General features: G+C 38.0%; 1 protein-coding gene across 18 annotated transcripts in view; it reads right to left on the bottom strand.

Annotated features, from left to right (window-relative positions):
• Window positions 1–26577, bottom strand: part of AFDN (afadin, adherens junction formation factor) — a 213269-nt gene that overhangs the window by 54482 nt on the left and 132210 nt on the right. For 13 of the 18 annotated variants that reach the window (XM_073337925.2, XM_073337933.2, XM_073337939.2 and 10 more), the window contains 9 exons: window positions 25597–25802; window positions 22104–22124; window positions 21207–21352; window positions 17889–17983; window positions 15431–15696; window positions 14769–14912; window positions 6037–6235; window positions 5023–5126; window positions 1107–1193 (listed from right to left, as the gene is read on the bottom strand). In XM_073337925.2, the coding sequence (XP_073194026.1) occupies window positions 1107–1193; window positions 5023–5126; window positions 6037–6235; window positions 14769–14912; window positions 15431–15696; window positions 17889–17983; window positions 21207–21352; window positions 22104–22124; window positions 25597–25802 (1268 nt within the window). The remainder of the gene's footprint in view (window positions 1–1106; window positions 1194–5022; window positions 5127–6036; window positions 6236–14768; window positions 14913–15430; window positions 15697–17888; window positions 17984–21206; window positions 21353–22103; window positions 22125–25596; window positions 25803–26577) is intronic. The other 5 variants (XM_073337928.2, XM_073337936.2, XM_073337932.2 and 2 more) reach the window with 1 other exon arrangement.

Here is a 26577-nt window from a genome sequence, read left to right as displayed (position 1 = left end):
AACTCCACCACCCCTCAAGCAGAAACACATTCTGAAATATGCAAAATTTCAGCTAAAAGAAAAATCTTTACAAGTACTCAGTCATGTCTGACAGTTTAAAAGCCGTCAGATAATAGCATCTTTAGGATGTAAACTCGTTGGGACAGTAACTTAAGTGTTTTGACATAGGTCATCTACTACACAGCAAAAAGACATTGTCTCTTCATGTGTTTGTTCATGGCCTACTCATGATTGGGGCTTTTGGGCACCACAGTTATATAAATTATTAATAAATAAATCACACTAAAAGCTGAAAATCAAGAGAATGTTGTGTCTGCTACATAAAGCCCATATAATAGACAGACCTAGCCAATAGGTAGAGCCCTCCATCTGGTGGCTGGAGTAATATGTGCATTCTTTATGTTACCACAGGCAAGACGGATCTATAGCCAGTACCCCTTATAAGGCAAACTTTCAAAAGGGAGCCTCCTCTTGGCCCAGCTACTCTGCATATAGTATTTTATAGATCAATAAGATGAAACAAATATTAAAATCACATAGGCACCTAATTTCAGTTCACTACACAGTAGATAGAAACTTCCATTTACATACTAGAATAATTTTTTAACAACTCATTTTTAAATTTTAATGCATATAAAAATATAACACTTCCATAAAAACTGGCATTTATTACTCCTTATCATAAAGAGTTTCTACTACTTTTTTTTAGCAGTGAATCAGTTTTCATTATCTTTTCACACTCAGATCAAAACCTAAATATCCAAATACAAAGGGTTGATAGCATCAATATTTAACTTAAAAAAATGCAAGTATGAATGTAATATATTAACAATTAGTGTGATATGGTCAATATTAAGAGTGCCAAATTACAAAATTAAATCCAAAAATTCATTATAGGACACAATTTCAATATTAAAATTTTCTGATTTAAATTGTTGTTTCTCTTACTTTGTTCAGATTCTGTGTATTTTATAGACCAGCATTTCATAGCCAGGAACCTAGCAGGCTAAATATGGTATGCAACATAGACTTTCCCAGGACATGTTTAAGGAAATGTTAAAGTAAAAAGTGTTGCTTGATGATTTTACTGCAATATGTTTTCATACCTTAGCAGCCACAATGCTTAGGCCCATTCCATTTTGTTTCTTTAATGTTACTGTGATGATTTCAGGTTCTTTCCTCAAAGGCTGAGCCTATCAAATAGGGGGGAGGGAGGGAAACAAACATGTAAGTTTGCATTAACAGCAAAACTGAGTATGAAGATTTCTGCATTAAATAGTCTAAATCAATAAAATAAACAATAATGAATGATTGGATGGAATACCTGTTGACATACAAAAGCTCATTTTACAAATCATTTTCACTTTAACACCTGTGACTCTTGATTAGTATTAGTTTAGAGAGAGGTTATCAGCATTACATCTGTGCTCAGATCACTGCCAAAGGAAAGGCCAAAGTCTACCTAAAAATTTACTGAGGTCTAAGAGATCTACAATTCTAAAATCATTTAACAAAAATAAAAGCTGAAAACTAGTTAAATCATTTTATGATAACTGTGCTCTTTGAACCTTGTTTCAGTTTTTTTAAACCCAACCTCTAGAAAACAAAATTAATGTGCAAAAATACTGGGGCAATAAATATTTTAAGAGCAGATTAAAACCTTTTAATACTTCACAAAAAAGCAAGCAAGACATTTAAGTTTGAAAAAAATCACCAGTGAATATTTGCAGTAGGTAATTTTCATGGTATTCTCTTATGGTGCCAATACCCTGTTAGGTAATGTAAGTGACACTACAATCTTAAGTATATGAAGCCCATTGTAGTGTCCAAATGAAGCAAAACTCTCTCACTGCGAGTTTCATAAGACAAAAGTTACACAATTTAAAAAAATGAAACACCATTGTGGCAAAGTTAAATTTTTTTTTTAAAAGCAAGGAAATGCTCAGCGAAGTCTACCCCAGCACTCTTGTGCCAAAGACTGCGGCAAAACAGGAGCCTGCTCCCATTTTATTTAATAGGAGTTTTTCCATTGATTTAAATTGGAACACAATCAGGTTTCAAGTCCATTAAAAACCCACTGGAGAAATGACAGATTTCTCCAAAAACACTACGTAGAGGAAAAAGTCACAAGACCCAGGGAACATATAGCTTTGTCACTGCTTCCATCTTTCAGCTCCTTTGCAAAGGGTTAGAAACTAAGTCAATGTAAAGCAAATCTTCAGAAGTATTTATTTTAAAAATTTTACAGACTACCCACCAGGAGTAAAACTCAATTTTAACTCTCAAAAAAATCGGTGGCTCAAAAAGAAGTCGTCATCACCTGCTCTAGAACCAAATTATCCACTTCATTATGGATTTCACAAAGTAAAATTATTTTTAAAAAAGCAACTTAAAAATGGCACTTTCTTACTCATGAGATCTACTGTATGTAATTCAGGGTGATATTAGCTTACATTAGTGACAAATGGACAATGTGTTACTTGATTACTTCCTTTTTGTGACTGGTCTCTAACTAGTCCAAGACTTCTGGAATATTGACCCTCCGTTTCCAAATACTGGAGGCAGTTCAGGTTTGTTCACTTCTTAACTGTAATGTCTTATACTATATTCCACTATTTACTGGAAGACATTTTTAATTTTTGGCTTGGCTAGACAGGTTGTCCCAAAGAGCATGAATACGATAAGACTTGGATGAGCCTGCATTTATGGCATTATTTAATGAGGAGGCCTGAGGTGTCATGGTCAGAGATCTAATCCCGAAGAGCTGAAACACTTTGTTTCCTTTGGCTGTTATTCCTTTTTGTCCACACTCCTGTATAGTCTGAGATGGTGGAATGCCTGCATGAGGCCAGAAGAGCCATTTATCTTGTAGGAGCATCCAATGTGTTTTACGATTTATCACTGAGTAGCCAATCAATCAGATTCAAAGTATTAGAAACTGGAATACATAAGCAAACTCTATCCCATCTATTCAGATGATGGAGAGTAGACCCTTGCAATAGCTCCATTAGCGTTAACTGTGTCATGAAGAGATCTACCATCTAATAACTGGTACAGACAAATCCCCAGACAAGTCATCTAATCTATTATCATTATTTGTGAACACTCCTGGAGGGGTAAGTGAGACCAAAGTGTAACATTTTGTATTAACGACAACAACTGCTATGGATGAACTGAAGACTTGGCTGATGAAAGTGTCATATTGTAAGTCTCTGACAGGTCCACTGATATGAGGTAGTTTCCTGGAGAGATTACAGAGACAGAGGAAGACAGTCTCCATCCTGACTTTTGTTTTCTTCATCAACTCCTTTAGCCTTTTGAGTGTACACAGCCGAGACTCCTCCAGAGCTTTTTCTTACTATGAGGAATATGGAGTAGAACCTTGTTACCTTTTCTTAAGGGACAAGTTCTACTGCCCTTAGCTCTAGGGCATACAAGATTTCCTTCAGGATGAGTTGATACTTTTTATCACTGCTTGAGGTGAGGAGATGAAAAAACGGTGTGGAAGAATCTGAAGCCCAAGAGAATACCTCAGCTCCACTACCTCTTGTACCCACTTTTCTGATGCCTATTAGCACCAGATGTCTTAAATGAGACATGCCCTCAAGTCTATTTTAGGACCAAGGCAGGATGGGTCTCAGTAACAGTGACTGTCTGAATTGGAAGGAGATTTTTTTCTTTACTAACAACTTAAATTTGGCATGGTTCTAAGGGGCTATGCTTCTTTATGCTATTGCAACCAGGATATTGTGGTTTAAAAAAAAAAAAAATTCCCAGCGAGGCTCCTAAAGGCAGTTTGAAAATCCTGTCTAATGATGATTTCTACCATCCTGTCTGTAGGGTCTTCTGAGAAAGAATCCCTCTTAGCAGGAATTGCCATTTCCTTTGCCAGGAATGCCACTGTTGCATCAGCTTTAGAAAGGATGAAGAAAAAACCTTTGGGTTTAGGATTTCTTGAGTCCCCATCTCTCAATTTGGCAGACACTTTATCACTCCATCCTAATGATTTCTTCGAAGCAGCTGAGTAGGGGGATGGCACGTTCTGCTTTAATTCTGGTTTTCTTGATTTCATCATATTATATTTTTGGTAAACTAATGCAATTATAACAATATCAAAATATTTAGGCTATGACACAAACCTCTCACTGAAGTAGTACTGGTCTTTTACAAAAAAGTAAAATAAGTGTTTTTCAGACTGAGTCTTGTTGCCCAAGAGTGCTCCAACAAGCAAAACAAAAATGAAAATGGAAAAAAACCAAAACCCAAGAATACATTTCCCTGAAGATCTGGCAAAAACAGATGTGCTAGATTATTGAATATTCAATATTAATATTTAGTTGCTGGCTGCTGGTTTACACAGCCCAAAGCAGAAAAGAATACCCAAGTAAACAAACAGGTTGCCCTGTACACACAAATTTAAAATATACTTTCAAAATGAATCGTTTAATAGTATTTTTGAGGGAAATTCCTTTGCCTTCTGCTCCCCATTGAAAAATTGTTTACTTTATGATAGGCATGCTATGACAAAGATAGGGAAACGTTGATATAAGCTGATCTTGAAACATTTCTACAAATTGTTATTTTTCTTTGCTAAGCGTATGTCTTCACAACCTGCCGAATCGGCAGGTAGCGATCAATCTATCGGGGATCGATTTATTGCGCCTTGTCTAGACATGATAAATCAATCCCCGAATCGAACCCTGTACTCCATCTCGGCAGGAGGAGTAAGCAGAGTCGACGGGGGAGCTGCCGCAGTCGACTCACCGCCGTGAGGACGGCCAGGTAAGTCGAACTAATATACACAACGTCAGCTATGCTATTCGCGTAGCTGAAGTCGAAGTATCTTCGTTTGAAACCCCCTCACCCCCACAGTGTAGCCCAGGCCTAAGAAGCCAAATAATAAACAGCAATTAAATCTATTCTTTGGAATAAGGATAAAAACTGAGTACGCACAAAATATAGTTCACTGCAGGTTAATATTTACAGACTCTTGCTCTGAATTACCCCAAAATGAATACCTACTAGCTCAGCATTCTCGCGTAACAGGTGACTTTCATAGTCTGCACCTTCAAAATACATTGTCCAAGTGCCTGGTGAACGTGGGTGAGGTGTCAGCCTGCAAAACCCTAGAGGGGAAAAAAGCACAAGTGAACATGTGCCACTCAAAGAATTAGTTGGTGAAACACAGCTAAAAGTAACAGTTTTGCTGGTGCATTAATACCATACAGCAATATTTATCCTTATCTGTTTAAAAGTTTTGAATTGTGTATGCTGAACAAAAGATTACAGGCATGTAAGAATTACACACTGTCACAAGCACATGATTAACACCACAACCTTACAGTTCTTAAAAGCATCTTCCACCTGAAGAACCCAATGCACTTACTAAACATTAAGGGGTCATTTATGATTTCTTTGAACTTAAGCTGTTCTACAGACAGAGGACTGGCTGTAAAACCAAAGCAGCAGTTCTTGGTAGTATTGTGCCTTTGAAAAGACTTGGTAGAACACAAAGGAGACACACTGCCCTTTCTCCCTCCTCTTCCAGTTTATGCACTTTCTCCCAATTTTCTTTCATGCCATGTATCTCCTGTCTTTCCTGTTATTTTTCATTTCTGCAGGATCCAAAGTGGTAGCACTTTACAAAAGGAAGGACCACACAGGGAACATTTCTCTCTTTCTACAGGTCCATGTATAAAGACCTTGATGTAGGTGGTTACTAAACACACGCTGTCAACACACAGAAGGTCACTTCAATTATTTAGAAGTCTGAAATAAACATGCACTATGCCAAGGGGATTCACAATGTCATACGAAAGTAAAATGCAGAAAAGTATATACAAGTTTTACATACCATGTGAGTGAGGTAAATTTAAATCGTTTAATGAAAGTGTAAAGCAAAGGATAATGAAATGAGGATTGAACACTATTGTGATTGAGAAAAAAATAATAAATACCTCTAAACATACCTCAAGTTCTACATTTACTATACTAGAGAAAAATGACAATATACAGTTTAATAGTAGCAGGACTGACCTCTCTGGCATAGTGGATCTAAAAATTCTTGTAAACCACTTGGAACATTTCTGACAACATCACATGAATAGCCATCTTCTGGCAAAAGAAAAGGCAGCTGCAGGTCAGGATCCTCTTCTAGCTGGACTTCTCTGCCATCACTACGAGCTAGTTCATCAGCTGTATTTTCTGCAACAGCCACTACATTCTCTATCAACTCCTGGACATAAGACAAAAGGACACTGCTATGTTTAAAGGGCTAAATTAATTCCACTATTAAAAAAAATATATATTAAGAAAACTATGATTGCACCATTAAGCAGCCAAAATTCAGGAAATTACAAAGCTAAAATTGCACATAAAACCTCAACTGTACCCCGATACATGTGCCTATATATTACAATACAAGCTTTATCAAATCCAGTATCATGCAACTTCATTCTCCAACACTGTGTAGCATCTTCTAATAGCTTCTCTTTTTTAACTTAAGTCAATACACCAATGAACATATATTAGACATTTTTACATGAGGTCTGCATTTGAGAATTAGGATGTGATCATGTAATTAAAAACTATACTGTAATGCATATGCACAGTCAAGTGCACATGGCAACCTAAATTTTGACATTTCTTGTCTTGGGGGTAAAAAAGTGTAATATAATTTTTGTACAATATTTTGACCCTTTTTGTACAAAATAAAGATGGGGAAATGCATTAAAAGGGGCTACTTATTCCAGAATATGAAAGCTCTAGTAGCTCACAAAAAAACTGATAATATATAATTCCATAATCTGGGACGAGTTAGCTATTTGCTACCAGAATACCCTGTCCCACACTTCTTAGAAGGTTCACTGGAGGGGGAGCCCTTATCCTGTACCACAGTAAATAAATCCAAAGAGGTCCATACCATAAAAACTTTTGGAATAATCAATAATCAGAGTGATGCTCCCACTTGCACATACTATATAGTGCAAAGCAGCCCTTCATATCTTGCAAAGTTTCATGTACAACTTCAGAACACTTTTCACTGTGCAGCTAAATTAGCAACATATGTATACACAGTGAGGTCTTTCCTTAATTGAGCTTTTTATGAGCTTAGCAAAAGACATTCAAAAGTTAACAATTGTCACAGTGTTCACTTTTCATCGGAACATTCAAAGGGAAGACCATCTTCATGCCACGATTCTCTCTCTGGTTGCTTCCACTCCAGAGCGGTTCAAACACCACCACATTTTAAAAAAATAAATAAGACATTTTGTCTCTTCTTATATGCAATCTTCTAAAAATGTCACAGCAGGTCAGAGAAACCTTGGAAATTTTTAACCTGAAATGTGAATGTTTTGAATGTACAAGACACTCCTCAGATACAGTGTTTAAGAAGCAGTTATTAAAGACCCCACCATGCTACCCATTCCTCAGTTCCTCTCCAAATCAGAAGAAATTACTTTTAACACTCCAAAGTAGAGCTGGGGGGGGGGGGGGGATGTTAAATTAGGATATACAAAAGCAAAACACTTGTTACTGGCAAGTAATTTTTTTCTTATGACTGCCTCTGCAGATCCCCACTGCAGTGGATCAACTTAATAGCAGTAATAATCCTGAGAATAGCTGAAAAGTGAGTGACTCCTTAATAAGCATGGATGACCAGGTATCATCAGTACATAAAAATGCCCTCTCTCTTCCAGCTCCCTTTCCACAATGATCCATGCATTTGTCACCTCCAGGCTGAATTACTGTAACTCACTGTATCTGAAGGTGAAAGTCAAGATAGAGTACAGGTTTCAGCTGGTACAGAATGTGGTTGCCTGCCTTCTCCATGGTTTAGGTCGCCATGAGCACATCAGGTACGCGACTCCTTATACTTCAGGGGTTCTCAAACTTCATTGCACTGTGACCCCCTTTTGACAACAAAATTTACTACACAACACCAAGAGGGGGGACCAAAGCCTGAGCCCCGCCGCCCCGAGCCAGGGGGAGGGAGGGAGAGGGGAATCCGAACCCTGCCGCCCTGGGTGGGGGGCCAAAGCCGAAGCCCAAGGGTTTCAAACCAAGGAAGGGGGCCTGTAACCTGAACCCCGCCACCCAGAGCTGAAGCCATTCAAGCTTTGGTTTTGGCCCTGAGCAGTGGGGCTCAGGCTTCGGTCCCAGGCCCCAGCAAGTTTAACACCAGCCCTGGCAACCCCATTAAAGTAGGGTTGCAACCCACTTTGGGGTCCCAACCCACTGTTTGAGAACCCATTATACTGGCTTCTAGTCAGCTTTCAATGCCAGTTTAAGGCTTTGGTCCTAATCTTCAAAGCAACTAATGGATCAAGCCCTGGTTCTAAATTGTAGACCAAATTTTGATCTATGAACCATTTTGACAGCTGTGCTTCTCTGGGACAATACAGCTCACATGAGAATCTTCTTCAGTTATCCCTCGGTGCAAGGATGAGGTCTGCCAAGAGGGTTCATTGGTGAGTTTTTAAGTGGCTGAAGAGCCCAATTCTTGCCCTGCAGAGTTTCCCACAGCAGGTGAGGGCTGATAGAGTACCTGGGTTTTCCTGATGCTGAGAGAGAGAGATTCAGGCTGTGATAGGCATCTGCAAAAAGATTTAGGGTGCTTTGCAGGTCAGCCTCTGTGTGTGCAAGAATGAGAGTCATCTGCATACTGAAGGTCAGTGATGCCAATTCTCATTATCTTAGATTTTCTTTGGAGACATCGAAGATTGACAGGTTTCAGAGTAACAGCCGTGTTAGTCTGTATTTGCAAAAAGAAAAGGAGTACTTGTGGCACCTTAGAGACTAACCAATTTATTTGAGCATAAGCTTTCGTGAGCTACAGCTCACTTCATCGGATGCATACTGTGGAAAATACAGAAGATGTAAGGAGAGTGATCACTTTAGATAAGCTATTACCAACAGGAGAGTGGGTTTGTGGGGGGTGGGGAGAAAACCTGGATTTGTGCTGGAAATGGTGCAACTTGATCATCATACACATTGTAAGGAGAGTGTTCACTTTAGATAAGCTATTACCAGCAGGAGAGTAGGGTGGGGGGAGAGAAAACCTTTTGTAGTGATAAACACCCATTTTTTCATGGTTTGTGTGTATAAAAACATCTTCTGTATTTTCCACAGTATGCATCTGATGAAGTGAGCTGTAGCTCACGAAAGCTTATGCTCAAATAAATTGGTTAGTCTCTAAGATGCCACAAGTACTCCCTTTCTTTTATTGAAGATTGAGGAGTTCGCCATCCATACGATACTCAATCCTGATTCCGTCAGGAAGGCAGTCACGAAAGAGAATCAGGATCATGGCAAGGTGAATGGAGAAGAGTGTTGGAGCAATGATACAGCCTTACTTGACACCGGTGCTAATGCTGAATGGTTCGGTCTCTGAGCCATTGCACAAAACGGTGGCTGCCATCCCATCATGGAGTAGCCTGATGATGGAAATGAATTTCTGTGGACAGCCAAACCTACCCAGCACCCTCCATAAAGCATCATGATTGATAGCCAAATCGGCCTTGGTTAGGTCGATGAATGCCATGAACCGTTCCTGGTGTTGCTCTCTGCACTTCTCTTGAATCTATCATGCCACGAAGATCATGTCAGTTGTGCCTTGGGATGGCCTGAAGCCACACTGTGATTCAGGAAGGAATTCCCCAGCAAGGGAGAGGAGGCGGTTTAGTAGAATCCAGGCAAGAATCTTCCTTGCGATGGAGAGGAGAGCAATACCTCTGTAGTTCCCACACAAAGATTTGTCCCCTTTCTTGAATGCTGAAACAACACTGGTGTTCTTAAAGTCAGGTGGAATTTCTTCACAGGTCCAGATTTTGTCAAGGAGTTGGCAAAGTTTGTGCTTGAGCATTGTTCCACCAGCTTTAAAAAACTCCGCTGGGATCCGTCTGGCCCTGGTGCCTTTTGATTTTTTGTCTTCGTGACGGCATGCCGGACTTCCTCAGAAGATGGGGGATCAGCAAGGTGTTCCATTGCTGAGCACTGTGGAATAAATTCCGTGGTGTCTTCAGAAACTGTGGATTCACGGTTTAGTAGGCTCTCAAAGTGCTCCTTCCAGTGTTGTCTAATGGCTGCATTGTCCTTAAGGAGGGCGGAGCCTTCCTGAGAGCGTAAGGGGGGTGGCCCATATATAGCTTTTGTTGCTTGAAAGAAGCTTCTCATGTCATCGTGGTCTACGAAACCCTGAATGTCAGAGGCCTTCTCTTGCCACCACTGGTTTTTGATGTCATGTAGCCTCCTTTGGACTTTGGCTTTAAGCAGGTGATAGGCCTCATGTTTTTGTTTATTAGAGGAATCATTTTGCCATTACAACATGCATTTGTTTTCTTCTCAGTTAATGCTAGGATTTCCTCATTGTTTTTGTCAAACCAGTCTTGGTGCCGACGAGTCGAACACCCTGTTTCAGCACATGCATTGTGAACGGTGTTTTTAAGTTGATCCCAATGTTCTTGAATGTCAGTGATATTGTTAGGCAGGTGAGAGTCTCTCAGACAGATGTTGCTGGAATGTCTTGCAGCTGGCTTGGTCTTGAAGTGCTTTGACATTGTACTGCTTTCGCTTAGTCTTTGGGTGTTTGTGGTGTGGTGGAGCGAGCTGCAGGTACATGACTGATCTTACTAATCTATGGTCTGTCCAATAGTGATCGGTACCTCTCATAGCCCGTGTTATACAGACATCAGTAAGGTGCCAGTGTTTGGACCAAGGATGCTTCCACGTGGTCTTAAATTTGTTACTCTGCCTAAAGATGGTATTTGTGATGAGCAGGTCATGCTCCACACATTTGCTGAGGAGGAGAATACCATTGGGGTTTACATTTCCCACACCTTCTTTACCTATTGTGCCTCTCCAGAGTTGGGAATCCCATCCAACTCTGGCATTGAAATCTCCCCGCAGGATGACTTTGTCTGCCATAGGTGTGGCTGGGAGGACTATATCAAGAGTTCTATAAAACTGCTCCTTACTGTCTTCCTCATCATCGAGTGTGGGGCCTATGCGTTTATGACAGTAGCGTACTGGTTGTTGCTAAGCTTGAGCCGAAGAGTCACAAGACATTTGTTGATCCCCACGGGAAGCTCCAAAAGCTGTCTGGCGATCTTATTTTTATGGCAAAGCCAATCTCATGAATGCGTCTCTCTTCAGGTGGCTTTCCTTTCCAAAAGGAGATGTAGCCACCTCCATCCTCTTTTAATTGGTCCTCATCAGCCCGGTGGGTCTCACTAAGAGCTACAATGTCAATGTAGAGTCTTGTCAGTTCTCTGGCAATTATGGTAGTTGTTCTTTCTGGGCATTCACTGCACTGAGAGTCCATAAGGGTGCGGACATTCCAGGTGGCAAAATTAATTGTCATACCTCATTTCAGCAGCGGAGTTGAGTGATTCCACTGTATATGGCCATCCAGTCGGATGAGTGAGACACAGCCTATGTTTGGGGCACCTTTTCTAGCCCCCTCCCCATTTGGGGTGAGCAGAGGGGATCCTGAAAAGGCCTGCTCAGTCACAGCTGCTGCTGCTGAAATGCACTTCCATCTCAACCAAGCATAAAGCGATCATCAAATGGCTGCCTCCTGTCTGCAGATTTGTGACTAAAGACTCCCAGAGATCACTGCTCCTGTCTTCCCTGCCACTTAGAAAATAAGGATAAAGAATTCTCAACTGAGGGGATCCAGATATGGAAGAAATTTCCAGAGGAGATCAGGCAAATCCAGAATCTGACTGTCTTTAAGTAATACTACAAAACCTCTTTGCCACCAGAATGACACTAAAAACAATGAAACACTCCCCACGCAAAAAAGCCCATCAACCAATATAAAATGTTGAGCCAAATCACCCTGAAAAAAATCAAAACCAGAACCCTACCTTAAGCATATTTTCACCCCAAAAAGGGGAAAATGCCAGAAACTTCATGAAGTCCATTAGAGACTTTGCTATTGCTATCCATTTTACATGGAAGGCACTCAGATACGACAATGATGGGCAACAGTATAAAACTATATGTAAGATAGACGTTACCATTAGACACGGGAGACTAAACTACTGCTGTCTCAAAATAATGCTTGGTCTACTCTAAAAGTTAAATTTATTTGAGCATAAGCTTTCGTGAGTTACAGCTCACTTCATCAGATGCATTCAGTGGAAAAATACAGTGGAGAGATTTATATACACAGAGAACATGAAACAATGGGTGTTACCATACACACTGTAACCAGAGTGATCACTTAAGGTGAGCTATTACCAGCAGGAGAGCGGGGGGCAGGGGGGGGGAGACAGACCTTTTGTAGTGATAATCAAGGTGGGCTATTTCCAGCAGTTGACAAGAACGTCTGAGGAACAGTGGGGGGTGGGGGGGAGAATAAACATGGGGAAATAGTTTTACTTTATGTAATGACCCATCCACTCCCAGTCTCTATTCAAGCCTAAGTTAATTGTATCCAGTTTGCAAATTAATTCCAATTCAGCAGTCTCTCGTTGAAGTCTGTTTTTGAAGTTTTTTTGTTGAAGAAGTGCAACTTTTAGGTCTGTAATCAAGTGACCAGAGAGATTGAAGTGTTCTCCAGCTGGTTTTTGAATGTTATAATTCTTGACATCTGATTTGTGTCCATTTATTCTTTTAGAGACTGTCTAGTTTGACCAATGTACATGGCAGAGGGGCACTGCTGGCACATGATGGCATATATCACATTGGTAGATGTGCAGGTGAACGAGCCTCCGATAGCGTGGCTGATGTGATTAGGCCCTCTTAATTGTTCTCATAATTGTGAATCCAGATCAGATGCTTAGGGCTTGTCTACAGTGGCACTGCTCTAGCTCTTCAGTGTAGATGCTGCCTACACGGACAGGAGGGTGTCTCCCATTGGCATAGGTAATCTGCCTCCCGGAGAGGTTTTCTTTTTGCGAATACAGACTAACACGGCTGCTACTCTGAAATCTAAAACGTTAGGTTGACCCAACTAGGTTGCTCGGGGTGTGAAAAATGCATACTCCCCCAAGCGAGATAGTTAAACTGACCTAATTCCAGGTGCACTTAGCACTCGGTTCACAGAATTCTTCTTTCAACCTAGATACCACCTCTCAGGGAAGCAGATTACCTATGCCAATGGGAGACACCCTCCTGTCGGTGCAGGCAGCATCTACACAGAAGAGCTACAGCAGTGCTGCTGTAGACAAGCCCTAAGCATCTGATCTGGATTCACAATTAAGAGAACAGAGCTTCATGAAAGCATAAACTGAAATCTAGGCAACAGCTTTTGCAAATTTCAAGCAGGCCACAAGAGCTTTAGAGAGTGAGGAGGGTTCAGGACCAAGGACTGATCTGCATCACTCAATAACTCACAGTGCAGAGCCTTGAAAGACCTCAAAGTAGGAACCAACACCTATTTGGGACCCAAAACACAAGAAACTAACACACAGTCTTGGATCTGAAAAAATTGTAACTCCTTCAGGTCTCTCAAGTATCCAATGAGGGTGAGTTCAGAGCAACTTGGATCCTCTTCTGTTAGAATCTAGGGCCTCTTCTCAGACTTTATGGACATGTCCAGGTGTACTGAGTCTTTTCTAGTATATAGTGAATTCTGGTATCCTGGATACCACTATAAAGTAACCACCAGCAAAGGCTGCTTAAAAAAAAAAAAGAAGCCAACAGTGTTATTAATGCAAAGATAATAATTTAATCAATTTTTTCCAGGTCTCTAACAGCAAATGAATGATTAAAAAATGATGGGTTAATCTTGCTTGTAAAATGACAGTTTAAATTAAGCTATGTTCTGCAGTAAAGAAGAGGATGGAAAATTGTGTTTATTTTCTAATTTAGGCCATATTCACAGATTTTCAATTGGTAGACATATAAAATTATGCTGCAGAGTCAGCTCTACCTTGGTTACGAAGACTTTACAAATGGTTCAGTGCAGGAACACTACTAAACAAAAGGCACTTGAATATGCATACTAACGTATTTGTTGCTGCTATTAAAATAAAATGTTTAGAACACTAAAAACATTGCTTAAACTTTTACCTTTTTAATATGAAAAACCTTCTTAGGAGAAAAAGCTATTCTGTGACTTATGGCTTATTCTAACACCTCTAAGATGTTTACTCTGCGGGTGGGAGGTGTAATTCCCAGCACAGGCAGACAGACTTGAGCTAGCTCAGCTCAAGTTAGCACACTAAAAATAGCAATGTGAATGTTATGCCACGCATGGGCAGCAGGTTGGGCAACTGCTATTTTTAGCTATTTCACAGCTACTTTTAGCATGCTAGTTCAAGCAGAGCTAGCTCCAGGCTGTCTACCAGTGCTGGAAATCAAACCTCACAGCTGCAGTGTAGACATACACTTAGTGGGCTTCTGCACACACAAAAATCCCTTGGCTTTTGCACACGCACAAAATCCACAGACTTGTCATTAGGCAAGATTTATAATATTAGACATTTTTCCAGTAATTGTTTTGCCTTAACCTTAGAACTGGTTCAGCATGCAAAAGACTGTATGTATCCATTTGTTCATCTGAAGATGTTTCCAACATCCTGTTCTGAAGGAATATGACTTGGATGAAGAATTTTCACCTACTCTTTAGAGAAAGCAAAATATTTGATCCTTTCATTTATTTTCTACAGTAAAGATTTTAACACTATTTCTTACTACTACACTTATAAAAGTGATAGTCAATCAATACATTTACTATTTTACAGGCAAGTGGTGATTAAACTCTATAGCCACACTATTTTCCCCAGAAATGTTGAACAATGCATTAAATGACTTACTGTTGGGATAAATGGTTCATCTGGAGCACAGTGATAATTCTGCAGTAATGCCTGTAGCTGTAGAGAATTCAACTTAAAGCAGGTACTGTTAATATTTGGAATGTCATCATGTGAGTATTTATCCATGGTAAGTAGTGTAGTTGCCTTAAAAAAAAAAAAACCACACCGGAGACTTAATTATAATTTAAGAATGGAATATAACCAGAGCCCTTATTTATTTCACAGTTTCTTTTTGTCTACAGGGTAGGCAGAGCAGAGGACACCATGCAGCAAGAAGCCAGAATTGCTGCAAAAGTGATGTAAACTTCATTTTCAAAATCCCTCTTCTCTTCTGCAACACAAATACTCTGCCTCTAAGTTCAGGAACCAAGGGAACCCTAAACTAGGTAACAGATTAATTTTCCAGCTGCTATAACCATGCAAACTAATCAAACTCAGTGTATCAGGAAGAAACTGATTTGATTCTCTTGGGGAAAAAACACATCCAGATATTCAGTTCATTTTCAGTGAATGATTGCACTAATATACAGAGAGGCTTTTACAGCTCTACACACTGAACCAGGGTTCTAGGATACATTTACACAAATGCATCATGTTGTATTTTTGAAAAAACACCCCATGAGGAGGACGTTTCACTGAGAACCAAGACCACCACCACTCACCTGCACTATCCTGCTTAGGTGGCAATCAGCAGCCAGCTCTAGGCCCTGTTTTTCTGCCCAGGCCTCGATATGGCCCAACTGTTGACGGATGATGGCTCCCCAGTAATGCGAACACAAGCCAGAATCTGGGTCAGTAACCAATCTATTAAAAAGCCACATGTTGATAAAGTGAAAGAGCTGGGAGAAGAGCTGTATAGTCAGTGCAGCATTCACTCTACATCGTCGCAACAGGGACATAGCTCCAGTTAGTGTATGCAAGACATCATCTACAGAGACAGAGAAGCATGTATTAGTACACATTAGTATTTACGGTTTAAAAAAAAAAAAAAGTAGGTTCAGGCATCCAAATTGAATCCGATCACATTAGGTAACTACTGCATGAATTATGAAAGACAAATTAGAACACTGTTCCAGAATGGCTCCTGCACACTTGGTATTTGTTTATTCCATACTAAATTTCAAGAACGTATGAATTAACAAAAATCTATTTTAAAAATAGAAAGCTAAGTGATTAAAGTTGAATCTTCATAGCATTTTATTAAACTAAGCAATTACAGAAACCAACTAATTATACCGTTTAGATTCCAACACAAAATAAATACAGTAAAAAATTCTTATGAGTTATAGTTCCTACACATACAACGCATTTAAGCTATTCCATACTAGTGATAAATAGCATGCTTTTTGGCAGAAGACAAATAACTATTGTTTTTTCCACTTTTAACGGAATATAGCCAAGGATTATATTGTAAGTCCAAATTAATATATGGCACATAAAGTAGTTAAAATTACATACAATGTCCTCTTGCTCACAAATGCCTAGGGTGTTTATTATTTTAGTTCCATCTTTCTACCACTACATTATAAATAGACACTTTGAGTTAAAGCTAGGAGGAGGAGTGCAAACTGCTAACTAAAACAGTGCTAGAGATTTCCTGTTAAGAAAGTTTAATAGTCTGTAGGGCACATTTAGTTTTTCAGATGAAGAAACACTATCACTAATGCCCAAAGATGGTGGGATTTGTTTGGGGGCTGGTGAGTTGTGTTCTTTTTTTAAACACACATATGGAATTACGAGAACTTGAAGTTCTTATTAAATAAATAAATCAGCCATGTTATTTTCACGGTTGCTCAAAAGTTTGAAAGTCGTGTGATTGACAAAAATCATCCCCTGAATGTTTCAGTGCTAAAACCTATAAAGTTACTTGAAAATACTTAGTATTTAAACATAGTAAATACCAGGATAAATTTTAATGTGAAAAATGTAATAGTCTCACATCTGACTGTATAGTGCAGACTCACATCATCATCTACTAAGCTTTATATAATTCAGATTTCAGAAAGATGCAAACATACCCTTTCCCTCCACAGTGCAGGTCACCATGTGATGGCACATTTACATTTTCAGTCAGATCAGAATATTGTACCTTTTCTTTGTATACAACATTATAATTGTGTTGACTAAACATTTTTCCTGAGATTTTAAGTTATTTGCCAGCTAAAGATTATAAGCAAAGATGAAAATGAAGGTTGAATAGTTTTTAAATTGTAAAGAAGGGCTTTCACACTAGATTTAATATGCACTAAACAAAGCCTTTCCCTAGTTTCTCATTTTTTCTTCACATTTCCTAGTTTGTAATTGTTTTTTAAATAAAAGCTTTTTCTTGCATAGTCTTTCTTCCTACCCCTACTTGATCCCACAGTTAAAACATAATGAAATTTCTTGTTGTTTCCATACAACCATTTGTAATGTCAAATGAAAACTTACGACTATCTAGGTTGTTATGTGGCATCCATTACCATAGCAACTGACTGTACTTCAGGATCATGTAAAAGAGGAAGCTGGACAATGACACAAACCCTTATTCAAGCCAAACATCTGAGACAACAGTAAAGGAAATACAGAAACTGATAGGGGAAAAACTGCTTTTTAATCAATATTTTTCTTTTTTTTTTTTATAAAGAATTTCTCAACACAGAAAAATGTTTTAATTTCAGAATAACTTTCAATCTTCTTACCCAAAAGATCTAAACTTTATATTTTATTTTAGAAGAACGTAAATGTTTTTTCTTCAAACCTGAGTAGATTATTTAATAATTGTCAGTGGAAGACATACCAGTAAATGCTAATTATCTGAAATTCTACACATGGATACACTCCTCACTTTCCAAAAGCTAATTTCTTTATCTACAACACTGATTAACCAAACATTTCAAGTGTTCTTCCCGAGACATTAGATAATGTGAGTTTACCTTTATTTTAAAGATTATTTTTCATGTAAATTCCATCCCAAAGAGTCTAATCTATTATCCGCATATAGTGGATTTACAAACAACTAAGGTGTTAGTGAGAACATGTAAATTTCACATCAGTGGTAAAATAGACTGACTCAATCTATTAACAGTGGCTATAAACTACTGGTTTAATAGCAAGACAAAATGACCAAGCAAGTCTAACCTATTTTAGGCCTTTGAAGATTATTTTCGTCTGGATCATCAAGGAATGCTGGCATGTAATTGTTAAGCTCTGACTGAAGACAGTGAACTAAATATCTGAAAAAGAACACAATTTTGATTATCCAATATAAGAAATTTTGCTTGACTTACATAGAATCTGTTATCTGAAATATATACTGGACCCCCATATAAATTATTTAAATCTGGAGCTATTAGTAGTAATAAATGCTGACATTGTTAGGAAACGGGTGCCAATTTGGTTCATATATTGTGGAGTTGTCCCAACATAATGCAATTCTGGAAGGAGCGTAAAATTAACATTTTTATGTCATCTGACATTTGTACTTAAAGGAGTACACATTTTTCTGGGGTTAGTAGGTAGAATAATCAAGATACCTTATGGTAAGCAGCAATAGCTGTACAGAACCCTGATAGTCAGTAAAAAACTTCTTCAGTGGAAATAAAAATCCAGTCCAATGACTGAGGAATGGTATACTGATATGGCTTCACTGCTAGCGATCATAAAGGATCTTCTTTAATAAAAATTGTATAGATTAGTTCACTGATATATGGGCAGATTTTATAGAAACAGCAGAATGAACTGTAGATTAGTTTCTGACTCCTTCCCGTGCCTTCGCCCCGCTTCCTTCCGTTCTTCAGTTTCTTTCTATCGCCTTCTCATATTTTTATTCCCTTTTGTCTCTATATTTAATCTTGTATGTAAAAGTTAATACGACTAAAAGTTTTATCCTCTGTATGGTCATTTCTGCTACCTTTTTTAAAATGTTAAATAAAAATTAAACATGTTTGTAGGCATATACACATTAATTATGCATTTTATTTTGCATACTTCCAAAGTGAAAAAGTATAAGCAACTTGCTGTAAAAATTATAAAATGCCTAACTCAATCTTATGCTTATGACTATATCTGAACCAAAATAATGCTCCTCGAAATGATCCAGTATGACCAAAAGCTAATACAAATTTTCTAGAAACATGCAACTAATAATTCAGCAAGCATTAAGACTCTTAGAGAAGATTCTTTGGACATCTGAGACTGAGACTTTCAAATACTCAACTATGTGAATGTCATAAATGAATTTAATTAACGGGAGTTTTTGTCAGGCTAAAACTGACCCATAATTTAAGTTTTGTGAGAATAACCTTATATAAAAATTTAGACCAAAATTTAAAAAAAAAATTCCAGTGGAAGTATTGCAAAAGAATATCTCTAAGTATTTGCAATCCAAACATTCTAGCACTGAGCTAGCATATGAGAACCTGATATTGTGTAGCTTTTTATATTGTTTATTCTTTGCATTTCATTCAGCTTAGAAAAACCGAGAGAAAAGTACATTTGATTTTGAAAATTCTTTCAGTTTTATATTGACTTTTTTTCCTAAATATTGTTTTTCAGCCAGATAGTTTTTCATTCATAACATCATTTTTGTGTATTGCAGAATGCTAAAACTGAAACGCAACTAGCTGATTGGAATCAAGCTGTAATATTTTCCTCAACTCTTTATGTAATGATATTTTATGTCTTCCTTAAATAAAGTACGATATCCCTAACTTCTTGTTCCATCTTAAAACATTTCTAATCATGGAAAGTACCTATTTTTAAAAATTTTGTTGCAAAATAATTTCAACAATTTCTGGTACACTTTTTGATACTACCACTGAATTAACTTTTTTTTAAGAGCAGACAATTTTTTATGTTGCTAATATTTCATACAGTTGTGTAGTGGTAAAAACGTGGATAAACTAAACTCCATATTCCCCATATGAGAAGTGGGTAAATTCTGTTCATCTCCATTTACTCTTGACTACACTACTGTATTCATGTGTCATAAGTGAAAGAAAATATTCAAGTTACATGAAGTTGGTACTGGTCTCCTGGAAGCTTAGAGGTTACAATGGGAGGATAAAATATATCCAAAAAGATGGTGACTGCGTGTGAATAACTATTATAGTTAGAACCAATTAAGGAAAAAAAAATATATATGGTCATTCTTTCTCAGTCATAAAAAAATGTATAATATGCAAGCTAATGTATGATGAAGACAGAAAGTGACTTTGAAGGTCTGTACACAAGCATTTCAAGCCAGTAATGCAAAACACTGATCTAGGAGAAATTTGCAGTAATGCAAAACGCTGATCTAGGAGAAATTCTAGCTTGACTGAACAATCACTAAGCAGCTTATGTTTAATATCAACCTATACCGTTGATTGTTGTAAGCTGTTATTCCAAGCATAATTCTTTACTTGTAGTAATTGATATCTGAAAAGAATATTCTGCATGGGTCCATTTTCATAGGTCTGATGTCTTTGCTCACAAATCAGAGAATATACTAAGCAATGGCAAAGTTTAGAACCATACAGATACGGTCACGTTCTGCAACTGAATAAATATATATATACACACTCATTCTCTAGCCCCAGGCCATCCCCCCCTTCTTCCCGCTTTTTAAATTAAATAATGTGGTACATCACCACCTGATCTGCCAGACATGCCTTCATAACCCTAAAGCCAATCTTAAGAAACAGAAACCCTTCCTTCCAAACTAAAAACTCTGAATATTTAACGCTGTTGTAAAATCTGTCTTACTATTTGGCGGTGAAACTTGAAAATTCATTCAGACCTTATCTATATTCCCAGGTTATTTGAGCAACTATCTTCGACATCAAATCACCAGAAATGGGGTGGGAATCACAAATGAAGAGCTTTAGAGGACGATCAAACAAAAACACATAGTACAGGAAATATGGAACAAAACAGCTCCAGCCATTATTGTGGGCTAATACAATGCGTAGCTGCTGCAGATAACTACTGATTAATCCACAACCAACCTATCTGGGGACTAAGCTACATGACTGCAGATGTTGATCAAAATGTCAAAAACAAGTATGTAGTTAATAGCAACTTTGATTGGTATTTCAACATTTTCATGATCAGATGTGTAGAAATCTGGCTGGCTACCGTACACGATTATAAAACGGTATGTATGTTGATTTAAACAAAGAGTTAGCACCTAACCACTCAGGACAGGGTCTCTGTAGAATCTGCTTAGCAAGGAACGAGAAAGTGATGCAATTTACCTTCTCACTACAGTCCAAATGATCCATCTCTATTAAATAACTAAAAATGGAATGCTTGTCCACTCCCCATGCATTTCTTTAACTGGTTTCAATACAACTAAAGAATCATGACATCTAGAACTTAGAAAAAAGTGTACAGTACTTTTCAAAAGTATAGAAATAAAGCCTAATAATTCCACACGGCAAATATACAAAAGAAACAAAATTCTGATGCCCTTACTTGAAAGCCATTTGAACCAAATGTGCCAAAACATCTTGCGCATCTAAAGTAATTCGGCTAAGGTCGCGGTCTTGCTTAATGAAGTTGAGCAATTCAGATGCATTTGCCATCCAAAATGCAAGTGCCCCAGCAATATTCTTCTGCTTCTGTAAGTAAAAAGAGAAGTAGCAAACAATATAGGGTAGGTCCTTTCTGATCAGAAATTATTAGACAAAGAGCTCCAAAGATAGACCAGTACATTTCCCATTTCAAACATACCTCAGATACCAGATATTTGCAAAATATTTTTCTATATATAACAAATGATAATACTGCAATTATTCCAACAAATAAGTTACATTTTAAATATATCCAGTATGTTCAAAATTCTGTCCAGTTGCCATTAGTGAAATCAATGGAATAATGGCATTAACATCTAGTTACGTAATGCTAAAAGATTAGCCATATGCATTATCTGGTAATCTGCGTGTGCGTAAGCACATATTAGCTGTTACCCACTGCCACCCTGATACTGCTAGTCACTGGCTTTGACACCAGGCAACTTAGTATCGAGTACTGATCTATCTCACCATCTCCCGACCACAAATGCCAGGCTAGGCAACCTCAGATGAGATCCAAAGAATAGGAACCACAGACAAAAAAAAAAAGAAATAAAGGGAAGAAAAAGAACTTTGGTCATTTCATATCCACACTGAAGTGCGTTAAGCAGAAATTATGGAATGCCGATAAAGGTTGCACAGTCAAAAAAGAATTTTAGTACTGCATGTTCCAGTTGCTGAATGAGTGTTATGAACTGTTCAGTCCAGCTGTTTGAGTATTGTATTTTGACATGGAAGCAGCATGAGAAACTGAGCTAAGCCAACATAGCTAGGATCAGTTCCCAGCAGTATATCCTACCTGATCAACCTGGTCTACCTCCTGGAGAAAAACGGACGAAGGAAATCAAACAGAATAGAAGAAAGAAACTTGTGAACAATCATGGTAGTTTTAGAAATCAGACACTAAATATGAAGGTATAACACTTATGTTCACAGATACACCTAAATATATTTCATCAGTGGCTGTTACACAACTGAGACCACTTATATTTTAGGTAGACCCAGTAATATGACAGCAAAGAACCAAAGTGCCAATTAGTTCAAGGAATGCCCTTGAACCACAGGCTGTTTCGGAGTCAGTGCAGCACAGATTTCCTGTAGAGCATCCCCGCCAAGTCTCTCTGTAGCAGCATGAATGCTAATTCCAGAGAGCTACTTGCCCACACTACTGAAATGAAGACAATGTACAAACACAAACAGGGACAAAAGGAAAATTAAAAAATAAAATGCAAGGTGGGGAACAGATTAATACATGGTTTTCACTTTAAAACAATGGTTTGTTTTTTTTAACACAATGAAAAATATTGAGTCAAACAAAATACTGCACTGAACTTCTAAAGTTCTGCAACATGCAACCTACACTAACTATACTTTGCCTTCTGCTATTCTAACAGATTTTACTTCGTTATTCAACTTTTTCAGACCCTTCCATAAAATTACTCCCTATCACATGAAATCTTAATATTTTCTGCTGTTTATCGTTCCTACCATCAAAGATTCTGAAAATACTTCACAAAATTTTAAGAGAGTAGCTTTTGGAAATTACACTAGAAGTCTCTTCATAGTTCTGATAGGCAAAAATCAGAATTTTGACCAGTATCTCCTCTTCCCAGTCCCTGGCACAGATATTTGTGTGCTTTCCTTCTCTAGCTCCTCAATTTGGCTACAGTGATCTCATCCTATCTACTTCTCTTGCCCCACTCACTGTACAAATACTGTCTAGAGTGCCTCTCCTCCAACTGCATCCTGTATATCCCTCCAAACCAGCTTCCACCAATGGCTCTCAAAGTCTCCAATGAACTCTTCCTGGTCAAAGCTCAGAATTAGCAAACTCTGTCTTTATCCTCCTTAACCATGCTCCTCCTGAAATCTTGTCCCCCACTTGGCTACCATGACTGTCCTTTCCTGGTTCTTCTCCTACTTCTGTTATCACTGGTTCAGAAGATTATCCTCATCCTCCCTCTTCAGTGGGGGAGGGTGGTGTGAAGAAGAGGGGTGGTTTACACAGGGCTGAGTCCTTGATTCTCTCTTCTCCCTTCAGGCCTTGTCTTAGAGGGAGCTCATTCATAATTTCAACTATCATCTCTATGCTGATGTGCCTCAGATCTACCTCTCCACTCCTGACTTGCCTCCTTCCACCAAAACTAAGTGTCACCTTCTCTCTGACTCCTCATGGATGTCTAGCCATCAACTTAAACTCAACATGGCCAAAACAGAGCTCTTCATCTTTGCCTCTCAAACCCTCCCACTGCCACTCTTTTCTCAGTCACTGTGGAAAACAGTAACATTTTCCCTGTCATTCATGCCCAAACCTGGAGATCATCTTTGACTCAGGCCTCTCCGTAGATGTTCACATCCAGACCATATCTAAAGCCTGCCACTTCATCCTGGATAACATGCATAAGATCAAGCCTTTCCTCTCCATTCATACAGCTAAGTCTCTTATCTTATCTAAGGATCTCCTTATTTCTATCGTGTCTGCTGCAACATTCTCCTCTATGGCCAAGATGAATTCCACCTTTGTCCACCTACACCCATTCAAAACTCTTCTGAAAAGATCATTTTCCTAGCTCACCACTTCAATCATCATCACTCTTTGAATCCCTCAACTTGCTACCCCTACATCATCACATCAAACTCAAACTAATTGTCTTCACTTTTAGGGCTTCTCAGGGTCTATGAATGCCCCATTTATTATCCCTTATTGTTTTGAGACATCAGCCTCTGTTCTCATTCTTCAAATATTAAGTCCTGATTTCCCTTTTATAAAAATTCTTACAAACACTACTGCACTTTCTCCAATGCCACCTTATGCATGGGAGGAGCATTTTGTAAATATCTGCAAAGCCACCTCGTTGTTCTCCTCCCTTCTTAAAACTCTTCTTCACTGTAATGCCTATGAAAAGTTTAGCAGTTGGTTTGCTGTGACCAGTTTTTCATGCTGACCAGCACAGTTTCATTATGCTCCATCTATTTGTTTTATGCATCTGTTGTTTACAGTTGTACACTTAAGATTGCAAGCTCTTTTGGAGCAGGGATTATGTCTCTTTGTTATATGTTTGTACAATGCCTAGCACAATGGGGCCCTGAGCCTCTAGGCACCAATGAAATATGTAAATCATAATACACAAATTTAAGTATATAACAATAATTGATTTATTGATAATTTTTAAGAAAACACTTATGTAGTCTTGTGTTTTATGTATTATAAAGAATAGGGATTTTAATTCTCCCGATGAGAAAAATCTGCAACTGATGAGTTAGTGCTATTAGTATAACACACAATATTATAACTACTTTCTCAGGGTATTACAGTAAAATTAAATACAGTAAAAATATAATAACAGTGAAGAGACAGTACAAGATATTCCTTTTTAGATTTCAAAGTCAGGACTGTGGATCTGATCCTGCATTCCTTGTAAAAGCAAAAATGCCATAGGCTTCAATGGGATTTTTATATGTGCAAGGAATGCAGGATCAGGTTTCATATTATATACTAAAACTTTTATCCTGATATCTTAAATTTCTCTTTGTGCAAGACGTGCTAGTATCAAATCGATATATTTGAGAAAAAAATTAAAAATACTAAATGCTGTAATATCTTTGTGTGTACATAAGAGGAACAGGACCAAAGTTCAATAATTACATTCCTTTTTTAAGCTAAGTATTTTCTGTACAACACATGATCAATTTTCTATACAACATGATCAATGTAAATGCCTGTATTTATAAAGCATTACTAAAAAAGCAATTACAAGTCACATTAGAAGTGGTTTCAGAGTAACAGCCCGTGTTAGTCTGTATTCGCAAAACGAAAAGGAGTACTTGTGACACCTTAGAGACTAACCAATTTATTTGAGCATGAGCTTTCGTGAGCTACAGCTCACTTCATCGGATGCAGTGGTGGATTAGAAGTGGTTGAGGATCAAAAATACTTAATGGAAAGACTGATTTTAGAACTGTTTGGGGTGTGGTTGGTTTTTTGTTTGGTTGTTTTTTTGCTATAGGGAATGGGGCAACGATGTGGAGGTGGAAAAAAAATCACCTTTACTCTCATCATATAGGTCTTCATCAAAGCCACAAATTTATCCTGAGGGAATGTAGTTTACTATCTCACAAGAGAAAAAATCTTTACTAGAGAAATAAATACATTACAGGCTCATACTCAGCAACCTTTTGAGTGAAACCCTAGAGTGGGGGGAAAAAAAGACTTTTCTGAAGAAATTTAAGTTATAGTCTGCAATGTATATATTTTAAATTCCTTTGACATGTCTCTGCAGATCAAAACTCACCTGTATAACTCCTTCCATCATGCTCACCATCTTGTTGACTATTGCAATGACTTTGTGAGTACGCTCAGTAGGACTGATGTCAGGTCTGTACTGGTTTGACAATACATACCGACACGTCATGTACAAAACATAAGTAGGTGATAATTTAAAATGAACTGTCGAGCTGTTGGTATAATTAATAATGGCAGATAAGAAGGCATCTTCAGCTGTGGAAATAGACAAAAAAAAGTCACCCAAGGATTGGAAAAAGAAAATAAAATTTCATAATTCAATGAAACATGAGCTCTTATTTGTCTAAACTATGCACTGCAACTACTGAAGTAGGACAATAAAGAACCCACATATAAGCTAGGTAGGAAACTTTATGTAGGAGGAAATAGCTCTACGTTATTTCCCATTTATGTACAGTAGAACCTCAGAGTTATGAGCACCAGAGTTACGAACTGACTAGTCAACCACACACCTCATTTGGAACGGGAAGCATGCAATCAGGCAGAGACCAAAAAAAAATTACAGTACAGTACTCTGTTAAATGTAAACTACTAAAAAAAAATGGAAAGTTTAAAAAAAGATATGACAAGATAAGGAAACTGTCCGTGCTTGTTTCATTTAAATTAAAATGGTTAAAAGCAGCATTTTTCTTCTGCATTGTAAAGTTTCAAACCTGCATTAAGTCAATATTCAGTAGTAAACTTTTGAAAGGACCACCAAAACATTTTGTTCAGAATTACAGACATTTCAGAAAAATGAGGAGTCCAGTGGCACCTTAAAGACTAACAGATTTATTTGGGAATAAGCTTTTGTGGGTAAATAACCCCACTTCTTCAGATGCACAAACAAAAACGTGGGGTTTTTTTACCCACAAAAGCTTATGTCCAAATAAATCTGTTAGTCTTTAAGGTGCCACCGGACTCCTCGTTGTTTTTGTGGATACAGACTAACACGGCTACCCCTCTGATACTAGACATTTCAGAGTTACAA

This window comes from Lepidochelys kempii, chromosome 3 (assembly GCF_965140285.1).
Source record: "Lepidochelys kempii isolate rLepKem1 chromosome 3, rLepKem1.hap1, whole genome shotgun sequence".
Lineage (NCBI taxonomy): Eukaryota > Metazoa > Chordata > Testudines > Cheloniidae > Lepidochelys > Lepidochelys kempii.
Note: the sequence above shows the minus strand (reverse complement) of the source record. Positions and strands in the feature narration are given on the sequence as shown.